The sequence below is a fragment of the Phragmites australis genome, chromosome 17 (assembly GCF_958298935.1).
Source record: "Phragmites australis chromosome 17, lpPhrAust1.1, whole genome shotgun sequence".
NCBI lineage: Eukaryota > Viridiplantae > Streptophyta > Magnoliopsida > Poales > Poaceae > Phragmites > Phragmites australis.
This window is the reverse complement of record NC_084937.1, coordinates 24,107,768-24,121,268: the sequence shown is the minus strand read 5'-3', so window position 1 is coordinate 24,121,268 and position 13,501 is coordinate 24,107,768. Positions and strand designations below refer to the sequence as shown.

The 13,501-nt window shown below is 42.4% G+C and overlaps 1 protein-coding gene across 2 annotated transcripts; it reads left to right on the top strand.

Moving 5' to 3' along the window:
* Positions 1 to 1,661: 1,661 nt before the first annotated feature.
* LOC133896788 (glucose-6-phosphate isomerase 1, chloroplastic) lies at positions 1,662 to 11,518 on the top strand. 2 transcript variants are annotated; one of them, XM_062337424.1, is made up of 16 exons: positions 1,662 to 1,827; positions 1,922 to 2,153; positions 7,242 to 7,590; positions 8,156 to 8,269; positions 8,387 to 8,485; positions 8,577 to 8,660; positions 8,799 to 8,942; positions 9,017 to 9,082; positions 9,176 to 9,244; positions 9,333 to 9,440; positions 9,548 to 9,600; positions 9,677 to 9,815; positions 9,896 to 10,052; positions 10,137 to 10,215; positions 10,996 to 11,062; positions 11,179 to 11,518. In XM_062337424.1, exons 1-16 carry the CDS (start codon positions 1,746 to 1,748, stop codon positions 11,317 to 11,319), a joined length of 1,983 nt encoding a protein of 660 aa, XP_062193408.1. In that variant the 5' UTR covers positions 1,662 to 1,745; the 3' UTR covers positions 11,320 to 11,518. The 2 variants fall into 2 exon arrangements, with proteins under 2 accessions (XP_062193408.1, XP_062193407.1); XM_062337423.1 differs by lacking the exons at positions 1,662 to 1,827; positions 1,922 to 2,153 and having other exon boundaries at positions 6,931 to 7,590.
* Positions 11,519 to 13,501: the final 1,983 nt, after the last annotated feature.

The following is a 13,501-nucleotide window of genomic DNA, read 5'->3' as shown; positions in this document are numbered from 1 at the left end:
GCAAAATATAACATTAGTAGGTAGTAATAGATACTAGCACAGAGCACTGTACAGTGAGAAAAAGAACTAGCCAACGATAATCTAAAAAAGCTTAGAAGGATATACAGAGATCAGCAAACGCCTTAAACTTATGAAATTCTTGATAATAATTGAAAGACAACACAGAGTATACATAAGAATACTAAATTATTTATCAGAATACTAGCCAATCCCTTCTACTCCCCGTAGTTCTTGTTCTTGTCTTTTTTTAGTTTGCGGCCGAAGCTTTACGGGGAGAAGTAAAATGAACAACCGATCCGTGATGAACTTTTTAAAATTTGGGCATGTACGGCACACCAGACACCCCTAGTTTCGCCGCTGGTGGGGTTTCATTTCATCTCTAGCCTTACCATTGAACTGAAGTATATAGGCCCCTGAATGACGCAACGTAGCCAAAGCAAGGCATACTTATAAAAACGATGTATGTAATGAAAAATACCTGAAAAATCTACATGATGTTTCTTAATTGGTCAGTTCCGGACAACTCTTAACATGATTTAAGGTAGATACATGAGTATTCCCTGCAAGATCCTCCTTACCATGCTGCTGCACTGTTTGATCTAAAATAGTTTACAACCATCAGTCCACTCACTCACACGGTCACACGATCCTTGGTTCCATACTTCCATACCAACCAACAACGACGCAACAAGTAAGCAACAACGTCTCAAATGCACTGAGAGAGCTCAAGCCCCTACTGACTCGAACACCGTTGAAGAAAGATACGGAGGAGGAGGATGACGAAGAAGGAAAAAGAAAAGGGGAAGGAGGTGGAGAAGCACAAGAAGAGTAGAGTCTACGACACTTTAGGAGTGCTTGGTTGGAAGATAAAATTAGATGGAATATGATCATCCGTGTTTTGTTGAATGAGATGATCTAACTTCTTATTTAGTAATATAGATAGGACGTTTCAATTTCTTATTTAGTTGAGCGGATATAACTAGGATGTGTTAGCTGAAATTTTGTAGGGCCTACTTATCATATTTTTAGTTTTTCATTAAAATATAAATATGCGAGATTATTTTATTAATATAATTACAATAAATATAATGGTACAATCGGATAAATGGTTTAGAAGATAATATCATTTACAATGAAATAATAAAAAGTGTATTTACTCTAACCAATCAGAATATAATACATTAGCAGGGAAAGCTCATCCAGAATATAAATAGCTCTGTTTAACATTTTTTTTTACAGATTAGCTCATACAACATTTAACAAAAATATTTTTTTAAGATGATCATCCCATTTAGCTTACCATTCAACCAAGATCTGGGAACGAGAAAGGGCCTTTATTGGGCCTGTGGCTCGACGGCCGAGGCGCACAACACAGGGAAAGGCCACGTTCCGCAGAGAAAACATGCTGAAAGCTGACTCGCCACTACCCACCCGGCCGGCGACCATCCTCATCTCGCACGGCCCAACCGAAAGCGCGGCGCAGCCGCAGCGCACGCCAGCGGAGTCGGACGCACGGAACAAGCGCCTCCCCACTCGAAACGCATGCCTCGCTGCGCACCGGTCCAAACGTCTCGGCACACGCGGCGCCCGGCCGGCAGCGATCGCAGCTCCCGGGCCCGGCTGTATACACAGGCAGTGAAGTCGAAGCGGCGCCGTCAGCTTCGGAAACCTCGCCGCCACCGTCCTCGCCCAAGCAGAGCAGAAAGGAAAGGGAAAAAAAACAAAGCTCAGATACTCCTGCAACGATGGCTCTCTCCGCCCGCGCCGCGCTAGTGCGCCTCCTCCCTCCCCGCCCCCGCCCCGCGGCGACCACTCTGCCGAGGCAAGGTACGTACCGCCCCCCCCCCCCCGCTCCCATTTCGAAGCCCGTGAATGTCGCGAGAGCTAAAACCCTAGTTTCGCTTTCGGCCCCAAGGTTTAGGCCGCCGTGGCGGGGCCTCGCTGGCCGTGCGGGCGAAGGACGCCGACGACTTCGGAGCTCTGCTCTCCGAGAAGCCCGCGGCGCCAGCGCCGGCGCCGGCGAAGCGGGATGGGTGGGAGGGTTTTGGCCGGGATGTGAGCAGTGTGGAGGAGGAGGAAGAGGTGCAGGGCGAGCCGGCTTCGTGGGATGTTCTCAACCAGATCGGCGTCGAGGTGAGCGCGCGCATCCGCCTGTTTTTTCTAGTCGATTTGAAATGGATGATTTGTCATTTGGGTCGAGGGACACATTTTGTGTCTTGATCAAGCATTTCAATACCTAGACAGGATCAAAGCTACTCTCTGTTTATTCAGCATAGATAGCGCAGAGTTGGTAGCACATTGATTCCATATTCAGGTGATTGTAAACTGCAAAGTTGCAGCTGATTTGTGTCGAGAGAACAAGCAAGCCACTAAGGGCCTATTTGGTTCGGCTTTTCTGAGCTTCTGTTTCTCAGAAGCCGGAAGCCGAACCAAACAGTCCAGCTGTGAGCTGGTTTTTGAAAGCTGAAAAGCTGGCTTATGAGTAAATGAACTAAAAGCTAAGAAGCTGGTTGAAATGAGTTTTTCTGGTTTTTGGTGTGCTGAGAAACTAAAAATTTATGGCAAAAGCCAATAGCAAGAAGCCAGAAAAGCCAAAAGCCTCAGTCTAACCAAACAGGCCCTAATCAACATGGCTATCGTTGGATTGGATCATGGTGATAAATTGGTTGGAGTTGTTTATTCTGTTCACTGGGATGTAGGTGTTTTGATCTATTGTCAGTGTTTAGAGAACGGTTGATTCTTTTCTTGACAAAACATTGTATTTCCTGTTGTCCTGTAAATGTTAGTACTGATGCTACAGTTGAGTGCTCTGATGTTCTCTTTTTCACAGAAGAAATCTTTCATAAAACCTCCAAAAAAAGTATTGAAGTACATGTATCTGGGCAAAAAAGGGGTAAAAGCTCTTTACTGGACATTTTAAATGATTTGCAATTCCTTTTTCAATGGAGTAATTGGCAACGGGCCAATGACCTATATGTTGGATTCAGAATCTCTGATAGTTTGACCACTCAGACTTTATTTTTGGTAGCTAGTGCTTGCAGTGGATCTTGCAAAAGGAAAGTGTAGTAGGCCTTTTTAGTTCATACAAACTGCAACTCTGATATCTTTAAAAAGGCTGCAACCCTGGCAAATTAATTACACCCATTGGTAAGGATTGGGGGTAACCACCTCAGACATTGGAGAAGCTGTGGCAGGTATGGTCACAGTTAACGGAAGGGAATGATGAAATGGATGGAGTGGTAAAAGTACTAAATGCAGGAACCTTCAACGGTGATATAGTGTACCCAGATCTTTTGGTGGTATAACACTAACGTGGGGATTTTTTGATGGTTTATAGCCAGTTTTTTCTTTGTAAAATGCCTATCAGCATATGTTAGCTTCCTGAGAGTACATTAATCTAATGGATTATACAAGCATGCAGTTTTCAAATGCTTGCCTGTTACAGTTACATCTAACTCTTAAGAACAATTCTTGTGCAGTTGGACTCTGACAAATCATATACTGCTCTCATATATGGCACATCCGCTGTTATTGCTATTTGGATATCATCAATTGTGGTTTCTGCACTTGATTCGGTCCCTTTGGTATGTATCACTCCCCCCCCCCCCCCCCCCTTTGTGATGTTTTACTTTCAATAGTTAAAATAGCATTAGATAAGAATTAGTGGGATCGCATAAAATTGAAATTGGTGATAGTTGTGAGCGCACCGAAGTATTACTTAGTGTTATTTGACCGATGAATGTGTGGATACCTCTCACAACAACTTGGTCATCATTTTGAATGAGCAGGTCCCTCAGGTGATGGAAGTTGTTGGCCTTGGCTTCACAATTTGGTTCACCTCAAGATATCTGATATTTAAGGTGATCAATTATACTCTGTTAGAAATACCCGTGTCCCTCTAGTAGCCATATTAGTAATATTTCGATTGTTTTTGGTGCAGGAGAACCGCGACGAACTTATCACCAGAGTTAGCTCCATCAAGAAGCAAATATTAGGGTCTCATGACGACTGAGCGATTTTCTTGCATTCTGTTAGCATGTGCTGGGTTTTAATCAAGAGGTTGTTCTGAATAATTGGTGTGTTTTGTGGACCTTCCTGCAATTTTTGTCTAATATAAAAATGGTAGTTGCTTTGTGGTGCTTCCTTCAAAAATTAAGGGCAGGGGCTGCGATCCCATGCTGTCTTGTACAAATTTTTTTTGCATGCTATGCAACCTGTTGAGGCGGCTATCCTTCCAAAGTCGTGCATCTGGTGCTTGCCGCCGTCCCAGTCAAAGGGCTGCCAAGAAGAGTTCTTTTGTACCACTAATAATTCATTTGAGTTCTGCTTAGGTTCCTCTGACCCGACTTTTGATTTAGTTGGTGTAGAAAATATAGTTTTCGCCGTCGCTCACCAACCAATTATGTTATCTGTGCTTTTCCTGAATAATAGTACAGAAAATGTTCCCCTTTAGTTCCTGTCGACACAAGCTGTCTGTAATCCACAGTCGACTCGTCCATGGAAGGGACTTTTAGTTTTCTGGTTTCAGTTTTTTACCTACGGTTACGAGTTTGACTTTTGAGCTTACAGAAAGGTTGGCCATGGAGCAGACAGAGTATGCTAAGTGAGGAAGCTGCTGGGAGACTTTTAATTTTTAGTGCCATGAAGCATTTGGAGTACTGAAGAGATCAGTTAGCCCGTCAGGTTAGGAAGAGGCAATCAGATTGCTCAAAACTAAACGACCATTAGCGCTTAGCATGGGGCAGTCAGATATGCGATTTATCCTAGTGGCCTGACCATTAGGGATGCGACTGGGCAATAAGGCAGCAGAGGTTTATCATAAACTACTGACAAAAGGTACCATTATTGAAACCAAAAGGCTCGTTATTTCACGTAAGACAGTTCGAAACTGTTCAGAATTTTCCGTGTTCTACGCAATCTTAGCGGAACTGCAATGAGTTTGAAAATATAACAGCAACAATGCTACTTTGGAAGAATTGTATTACCAACTTCTGATTTACGACTGAAGTTAGTGGTTACGGCTGATAATGGTAAATTTGAAATCGACGAAACGCAAGTGCCATCAAAATCTTGGGTCTCAAAACACGAAAAAAGAGAAGAAAGCGCCGTCAAAGTCAGAACCACAATTCCACGGCGACCAGCATTTCAAGTTTTTCAACAACAGAGAAGTGAAACCACAAGTAACTTGCTTTTTTAGCTCCTTCCCAGGGTCGCCATCGAGGAGCCAGAGACCAGCCAATTTCCAGAAAATACAAGCTGCAACTGACCGAAGAAAACAAAAACGGGAACCCGCAAACACGAGCACAGGACGCAAATATCTCCGCGAGTTTCTCGCTTTGCACCTTTGTCCCGTGCTCCACCCGTCCCGTCACAAAAAGATCCCCGGGCCCACTCGCCATTCGCGCGGGCGCAGCCACCACCTCTCGCCGTCGGCTCCGCCGTTCAGATTTTTCACCCCGGCCGGCCGGTGACAGCGTACCTCCCACCACATCTCGGTGGCCCTGGGGAAACAAAAATTAGAGTCTACCATAAAAATAATATTTATATTTCAACTTATATTTCAATTGAAAACTAAATATATGGTACATTTAGAAGTTCATCACAAAGACAATATTATTTAGTGACAATAGTAATACATTAAGAAGTAAAATTATAACATTTAATTACTAAGGATAGCACTTTTTAGATAATATCGTAGCAGCCAAAGCATGAAAAGAGCTCATTATCCATCTATTCATTACCTATAAAACAAAGAAACCATTTGTGAGTTCGAGTACACCATGATCATTTAAAATAATTATTTCTAGTATTTTTAGATGCAAATTCATTAATGATGGTACCAACATTAATCCCATTTAGCAAATTCTTCTCAACACATAATGTAGCCAAACCGTTTAACATTTCTTGTGACATTGCTGATCTAAAATAGTTTTTCAATAATTTTAGTTTTGAAAAGCTTCTTTCAGCTAATGCTGCAGTCACATGCATAATAAATAGGATTCGATAAATAATAGAAATATTAGAATAACAATCTAATTCTCTAACAAACTCCTAATTCAGAAGACATTAGATGATCCGGCAAAGTCATTTGCAAAACTTTTAAAAAATTATTTAACTCAACATTAGATGAACCATCATGAGAAAAATTTCTATAAATTTAACGCAACAATTTGTTAGTTTAATATCATCTACTGACTTCAAAGTTTTTGAGCTTAGTAAAAAAACAATTATACTTTTGAACACTTTGAGTTCTTCAAATCTATTTGTCAATGATGTATTTTTCATATCAACCATAACAAAAAAAAAATCACTTTAAAAGTCTTCTTCTCTTGTAGAATTTCTTCATTGTGAATCCAAGTAATTAAAATCGGGTGCGTTGGGAATCCATGAATTTGAAATCTTCTCCCCCATTAATAGTGACGACATAAGAGGGAGAATGTAACACGATTGTTGCGGTATTAGATTTTGGGAGAGAGAAGAGGAATTCAAAAGGGATTAGACACGACCGCACAGCCTACTCATCGTCTTGTTTGGTTAGGTGACGTGACAAGCAAAGCCATCGACTCCTAATAGAGGCTTGAATTATACTATAATCTTTTTTTTATGTAGTTATTTTTAAACCAGTACATACACAGACTACGTACTACACTACATACATACTTAGATTGAGCCCCTAACTTTGGAGGGCCCTAGAACTTGCTGCCCTTGCCGAGGGCCGGCCCTGTCCACACGTGCGACTGCTTCTCAGCTGTCGCTCGCACGTGCCAGCCCACGGTAGGACCCGCCCGACACCGTCACCCGCTGACAAGTGGGCAGGGGAGGGTGTCTGACAGGTGGGACATCAAGTGACGCCGTTGATGTGGACGGTCACGGCCTGTGCCTTCTTCGTCCTCGTCTTCCTCCCCCCAAATAAAGCCAAACCCAGCGAGGCCACCAACCACACCCCCCTCCAAAAAAAAAAAAAAAAACTAAGCCCTCGCTTCGGATGCCGTGAGCGCGTGAGCCGAGCGAGCGAGCGGCCCACTACTACCTGCTGCGACACCGGCGGTGATGGCGTCCATCTCCAGCGCGGCGGCGCCGCCGTTCTCCGCCTCGTGCCGGCTGCGGCTGCGGCGGCATCTCCTCCTCCGCCCCTCCCACCTCCGCCTCCGCGCGCCCCACTCCATCGCCGACCTCTCCCGCTCCTCCTCCTCCTCCTCGTCGAACTCCTCCCCGGCCCCCACGCCGCCGCTCGCCTCCAGGCCGGAGAACGGCAGCGGCCGCGGCGCGGTGGAGAAGGACCCGATCAAGCTGTGGGAGCGCTACGTGGAGTGGCTGTACCAGCACAAGGAGCTCGGCCTCTTCGTCGACGTCAGCCGGATGGGGTTCACGGAGGAGTTCCTGCAGCGGATGGAGCCACGGATGCAACGCGCCTTCGCCGCGATGCGGGAGCTCGAGAAGGGCGCCATCGCCAACCCCGACGAGGGGCGCATGGTTGGCCACTACTGGCTCCGCAACCCAGGCCTCGCCCCCAGCCCCTTCCTTCGCACTAAGATCGAGAGCACCCTCGACCGCATCGTCGCCTTCTCCCACGACGTCGTCTCCGGCAAGGTCGCCGCAAAATTTTCCATTTACTTGATAAATTAACGATTGCTTCTGCTACAGTCCGGATTGCATAGCATACTTGGTTTTGTATTGCCGCTCTGCCGGTTTTAGCTCCGTCCGTTAAAAAACCTCAAATTGTGGGGTGAGTCGGCAACCCAAGGAGTGTGTAGTCTGTCAATGAAAGGGTGCCAGTTTACATAGCTTTAGCCGCCTGAAACAATTTTTGGGGACCAGATTATGAACAGAAGTTGATTCTAAGGGATTCTGTTTTATTTGAACAGAACTGTGCTACGAAATGCTGGGACATGCCATGACGAGGAATCTTAGAGCATATCATAGTGTCTTGCTCTGGTTTACACATTTTTTTCACATGATAATCTGGTGGCTGTGCTTTGGTAGGTTGTATTTCTGAACAACAGCCAGCAGGTCCCTATAATTTGATGGTTCCCATAAATGGGATTTTAGAAATGTGCATTGTACAATAGATAAGTGTTATTTATCTTATTTAGGCTTTTGGTACATTCCTTTTAATTCTGATGGCTCATAACACGACAATTTGGTATAAATGCAGGTTAAATCCCCATCTGGTCCTTTCACTTCAATTCTCTCTATAGGAATTGGAGGGTCAGCTTTGGGTCCTCAATTTGTTGCCGAGGCACTTGCACCTGATAACCCTCCACTGAAGGTATGTCCCAAGTTTCATAACCCAAGAAATGTACTTTAATTGCATTTGTCTATCTCTTGGATTTAAGATGTCTCATCAGTTGTAAGATTTCACCTCTTATTATGCTTGATTTCACAGATAAGATTTATTGACAACACCGACCCTGCTGGAATTGATCATCAAGTTGCTCAACTAGGACCTGAACTTGCATCTACTCTTGTAATTGTCATTTCTAAGGTACCAAAAGCTCCCAATTTTCCTTATTTATCCCTCTTCTCCCAGCTTGCTATGTACTTATTTTCGCTACCTGTTTGCTTTTTAATTATAGAGCGGAGGCACACCTGAAACCCGCAATGGTCTATTGGAAGTACAGAAAGCCTTCCGAGATGCTGGGCTGGAGTTCTCGAAACAGGTTTTGACCTCAGTTTCTTGTTTGTTTTGTTTTACAACAAGTTCATGGGTAGTCCATTTGTTTTGTGCACTGTTTCCATGTGCTTTATATATGACTGGGTGAGCAATTCATTATTTGACAGCAGAAACAATTTTGCAGGGTGTTGCAATCACTCAAGAAAATTCTCTATTGGATAACACTGCCAGAATAGAGGGATGGTTAGCTCGGTTTCCTATGTTTGACTGGGTTGGTGGTAGAACATCAGAATTGTCAGCTGTGGGTTTACTTCCAGCTGCATTACAGGTCAGTGCTTTCCTAGTTTTCCTTTATGTTGATTTCACAAACTTTCAAATTAACAGGTGAGGTGTTGTTGCCAGGGTATCGATGTCAAGGAAATGCTAGCTGGTGCAGCTTTAATGGATGAGGAAACAAGGAACACTGTGGTACGTATGATATTAAAAGAATATGAACACTGTGTAATTAAATGATATGATTGCCTGTTGAGAATGTGTCAAACATGGTTTTCTGCTTAACAGGTCAAGGAAAATCCAGCAGCTTTACTTGCATTATGTTGGTATTGGGCATCAGAAGGGATAGGCAATAAGGTTTGCAGCTTCATTGGTTGCAGCCACTTCTGTTGATGTTTGTTGTTTTCAGTATTTTCCTTACTGTTTTGACTTTCCTCTCTTTCAGGATATGGTTGTACTTCCTTACAAGGATAGTTTACTACTTTTGAGTAGATATTTGCAACAACTTGTCATGGAATCTCTTGGGAAAGAATTTGACCTGGATGGCAATCGGGTAAAATTCTTCCTTATTCTACTCACTGTAACTGATGTTATTGAACTAGTTGTCAAATTCTGTGTTCACTACTGTTCTTTGTTTAACATAGTAATTTTGAACGGCAGGTTAATCAAGGGCTAACTGTATATGGTAACAAAGGAAGCACTGACCAGCATGCGTAAGTTTGTGCTCATTTTTCTGCAGTATGTACTGTAGTTAAATTGCAGGATTTAATGAACTCTCTTTGATCACAGTTACATTCAGCAGCTGAGAGAAGGTGTACACAACTTCTTTGTTACTTTTATTGAGGTTTTGCGTGACAGGCCTCCTGGTCATGATTGGGAACTTGAACCTGGAGTCACATGTGGTGACTATTTGTTTGGGATGTTGCAGGTGAACCTTGAGCTTTGAAGAGACAAAATTATGTTGATTTGTTTACCAAAGTGATAACAGAGGTATATAATATTTTGCAGGGAACCCGTTCTGCTCTTTATGCAAATGACCGGGAGTCCATCTCCGTTACTGTGCAAGAAGTAACTCCTAGAGCTGTTGGAGCGCTGATTGCACTTTATGAACGTGCTGTGGGGATATATGCTTCATTGGTAAATATCAATGCCTATCATCAGCCTGGTATGCTCCTCAAGGCAAACTAATGTTGCTCAGGTTCCTTACGTTTTTTTGTTGTTCTACTTATATGTGCTATGTGATTTACAGGTGTTGAGGCTGGGAAAAAGGCAGCTGGAGAAGTATTGGCACTTCAGAAAAGGGTTCTGACTGTTTTAAATGAGGCCACGTATGCTAACTCTTATTTATGTTTCTGTCTATTTCTTTGATGAAGTGAAATTGATTGTGTGCAGTAAGGTGATACTTTTAGTTATGATGTTATACAAACATTTGTCCCTAGATTACTAGATATGCACACTCTCCGCGATGTGGATGATGCTCCTTTTGTTTTTAGAGTAGCTAGCACCCTCATTGAAGGCCTTTTAGACAACTGGTCAATTGCAGATGTTCTAAACGATGTAGATTTGACATAATTCTCTTCCGATTACAATTTACGGCTTATCAATAGTTCTCATGGGGCTGCAAAGTACAGGTAGCAAGCCTGCAGTTTTAACAGTTACCTAGCCTATTGAGATGAAAAATCAAAGTTCTGACAAAGAAATTGGGACTTGTACTTCAGTATAACTCAACCATCTCTTACTCTTTAAACATTTTTTAGTGTTGTTAACTAATTTCAGAACATCACACAAACTCGAATTACCAGCACAACTGAGGGCTCGAAATTTGTTTCTTTTTTTTTTTACAACCGGATCCCCACCCCGGGGCCTTCATTGGAGGCTATAAATGGAGCGCGTGCGAGACGGGGCCTCGAGCCCCCGCTGGTTCGGCACCTCCCTTGGTGTCTTACCACCGGACCCCTTGTCCATTCGCTCGAAATTTGTTTCCGAAAGGAAGACATTAAGTTTGTTTACGTGTATCTGCATTTTGTCCCCGATTGATTGTCTCATGAATAATGTCTAGGTGGTTCTTGGATTCCTTCTGACTTATGTACTTGTTTGTTTTGTTCCAGCTGCAAGGACCCTGCTGAGCCATTGACTCTGGATGAAATTGCTGATCGCTGTCATTGCCGGGAAGAGGTAACTTTTACCTTTGCCCTTTTCTGTTCTGACCATGCAGCCTCCCAGTTATTGGTTTTCATCGGCACAAACAGGCTCTTAACTTATTAACTCGTGCTTTATGTTTGCTCCCTCAGATTGAGATGATCTACAAAATAATCCAGCACATGGCTGCAAACGATAGAGCGCTTATAGCAGAAGGCAGCTGTGGTTCTCCTCGGAGCATCAAGGTTTATCTCGGAGAATGCAATGTAGATGACGAAATGTTTACCGCGTAGATTTCTGGTCTGGATCTGTGTAAAATTGTGATGAATAAAAAGGGAGCAACACGATGGCTAGGCCATGCATGTTCCTGATGTGCCGTTACTTTCTTGTCTGGCTGCGCTTGCACACGATTGCCGCGATGCTGTATCTTAGAATTGGGTTTTCCCCTTTTACATACAAAATACAAATGGAGAAAGTTACCAGCATGCATCACTTACGTTCGTTTCAACGCACCTTCAATCCCAATATCCTTTTCTCATCAATCTGAACTCTGAAGCCCTGTGTAGCTGTGGTATCTTCTCAGATGCATGTTCCGGACTTCAAGCATGTCAACGTCAAGATTTTTTCGTTTCCTATGGTACAGGGAAATAGTACAGCCCGACTATTTCGGAATCACTCTGGACAAAATAAAGTTGTTCTGGCACAAATGCAAGTTTTATTCAAGCGAATGGAATATTTACATTTGAGCCATACAAATGCTAAATCTAACAGTTGCATTAAAATAAATCGACATCATGATTGAGCAAAATTTCGTTCATCAACACAGATTTCCAGCATCACAATAGAGCTAATATATCTTAACAAATGATTTCAGGCTTTGTCTTACCCTCCATCTGATCAATCCGGAGCACACGCAAGTAATTCTAACACAGCCGTTGACACAGTATTCACATAAACTTGGATATCACACGGCAGGAGGTCCGCAAGGCCGTCCCTGCTACCGTAAGTAATGCTCGATTATTGTAGACGCTGCATAATAGGGTACAAAAACAGTTAACATTATTTTCATAACTATATGTAGATTGAAGAGCCAAGACCGACATTTCTTGATTCAACCTGGAGATCATTGTGTAGGCAGAATAATATCATAGAGAAATCCGTGTCCAAGGTTAGTGTAAGATAAAAATACCCAACAGCTGTGGCACCCCATGAAGCAACATTATAAAATATTTTAGTTCCATCCCATGCCTTCCGGATTTTACTTCTCCTCTTCTGAGCGGAAAATGTCTTCTGGAGTACTGGAACAGGAATGATCATGAAGTTTAACATCAGAATATTCAATTAAAATCAAGTTAACCATTCATTTTAATTAAGAAAAGAGAAACTAACCTTTCTGCAGTTGATTAAGAGACATGTCCTGCACAACATGAAATTTTCAGGCATCAAATATATGAAGAACCTCTCGTACAAGAAGAGACATAAAAGTCCTTGTGCAGCATGATAATACCATCAGGTAAGGACATAGCTTACCATGGTTTTTTTAAGCGATAACAATTATGCGGCCATAAAGGAAGTAATCCAATCAACCATATCCTCCTGCTTAACAAGAACATATCCATCATCTGAGTCATCATCTTTCCACAAATCCACCTCTTTATTATCTACTAGCAATTGCACATGTGTTTCACACATTAGGAATCAATCCAAGATATAACAATGTATGAAAAGTAAATATTGGACGTCTAGGTATAGAAGGCAAATAATGAGAGATAGAATGTAGTTTTAGAATATATGGATGGCAACTAATATGAGATTAAATGTATTTTTAGAAGGAGGAACAGGAAAATATTTGCACAGTGATCATTTGATCAACTCGGGTGGACAGTGTAGATCGTTTGATTCTGCCATAACTCTAGCATTTTATAGAAGTATAAAGTATAGATATAGATAATCCTATATAATTCACCGGTTATGATAGATCCAGACGATCTTCAACGTCAACCCGAGTTGATTAAACGGCCACCGTGCAAAATTGGATTCTGTTTCTCCATCTAAAAATGCATTTAGCCTCTCATTATTTGCTTTCCATACATAAACGTCCAATTTGCCTTCCATACATTCTAAAAAATACATTCAATCTTTTATTATTTGCCTTCCCTTTTAAAGTACAGTGATCACCATTGAATGGAAATTATAGGCAAAAGGAGCAACACATCCAAGTTCATATCCACTACAATAGTAATTTCAGCTTGCCATATTTATCATATCTTATGTACCTTCAGTAATAATATTTTCGTCCAGCAGAGACGTACCTGCACCATTTTGATATACTGACTTCTGAATACCATTGAGCTTTTGAAAAAATTCAAGCGATTCAACCTTATATTTAAGGTCACAGAGCTGCAAAGGAAAAGCAAGTGGTTTTAAATTTCAGGCAGTTTCAGAGAAAAATGAACTGTGCGGAAAATTCTGTGT

Excerpts from the sequence above, each read along its gene's own strand:
- LOC133896788 (XM_062337424.1), top strand. The coding sequence starts at position 1,746 with ATGGCTCTCTCCGCCCGCGCCGCGCTAGTGCGCCTCCTCCCTCCCCGC. Across the intron at positions 1,828-1,921 it reads GACCACTCTGCCGAGGCAAG|GCCGCCGTGGCGGGGCCTCG; the intron begins GTACGTACCGCC and ends CCCAAGGTTTAG. Across the intron at positions 7,591-8,155 it reads ACGACGTCGTCTCCGGCAAG|GTTAAATCCCCATCTGGTCC; the intron begins GTCGCCGCAAAA and ends GTATAAATGCAG.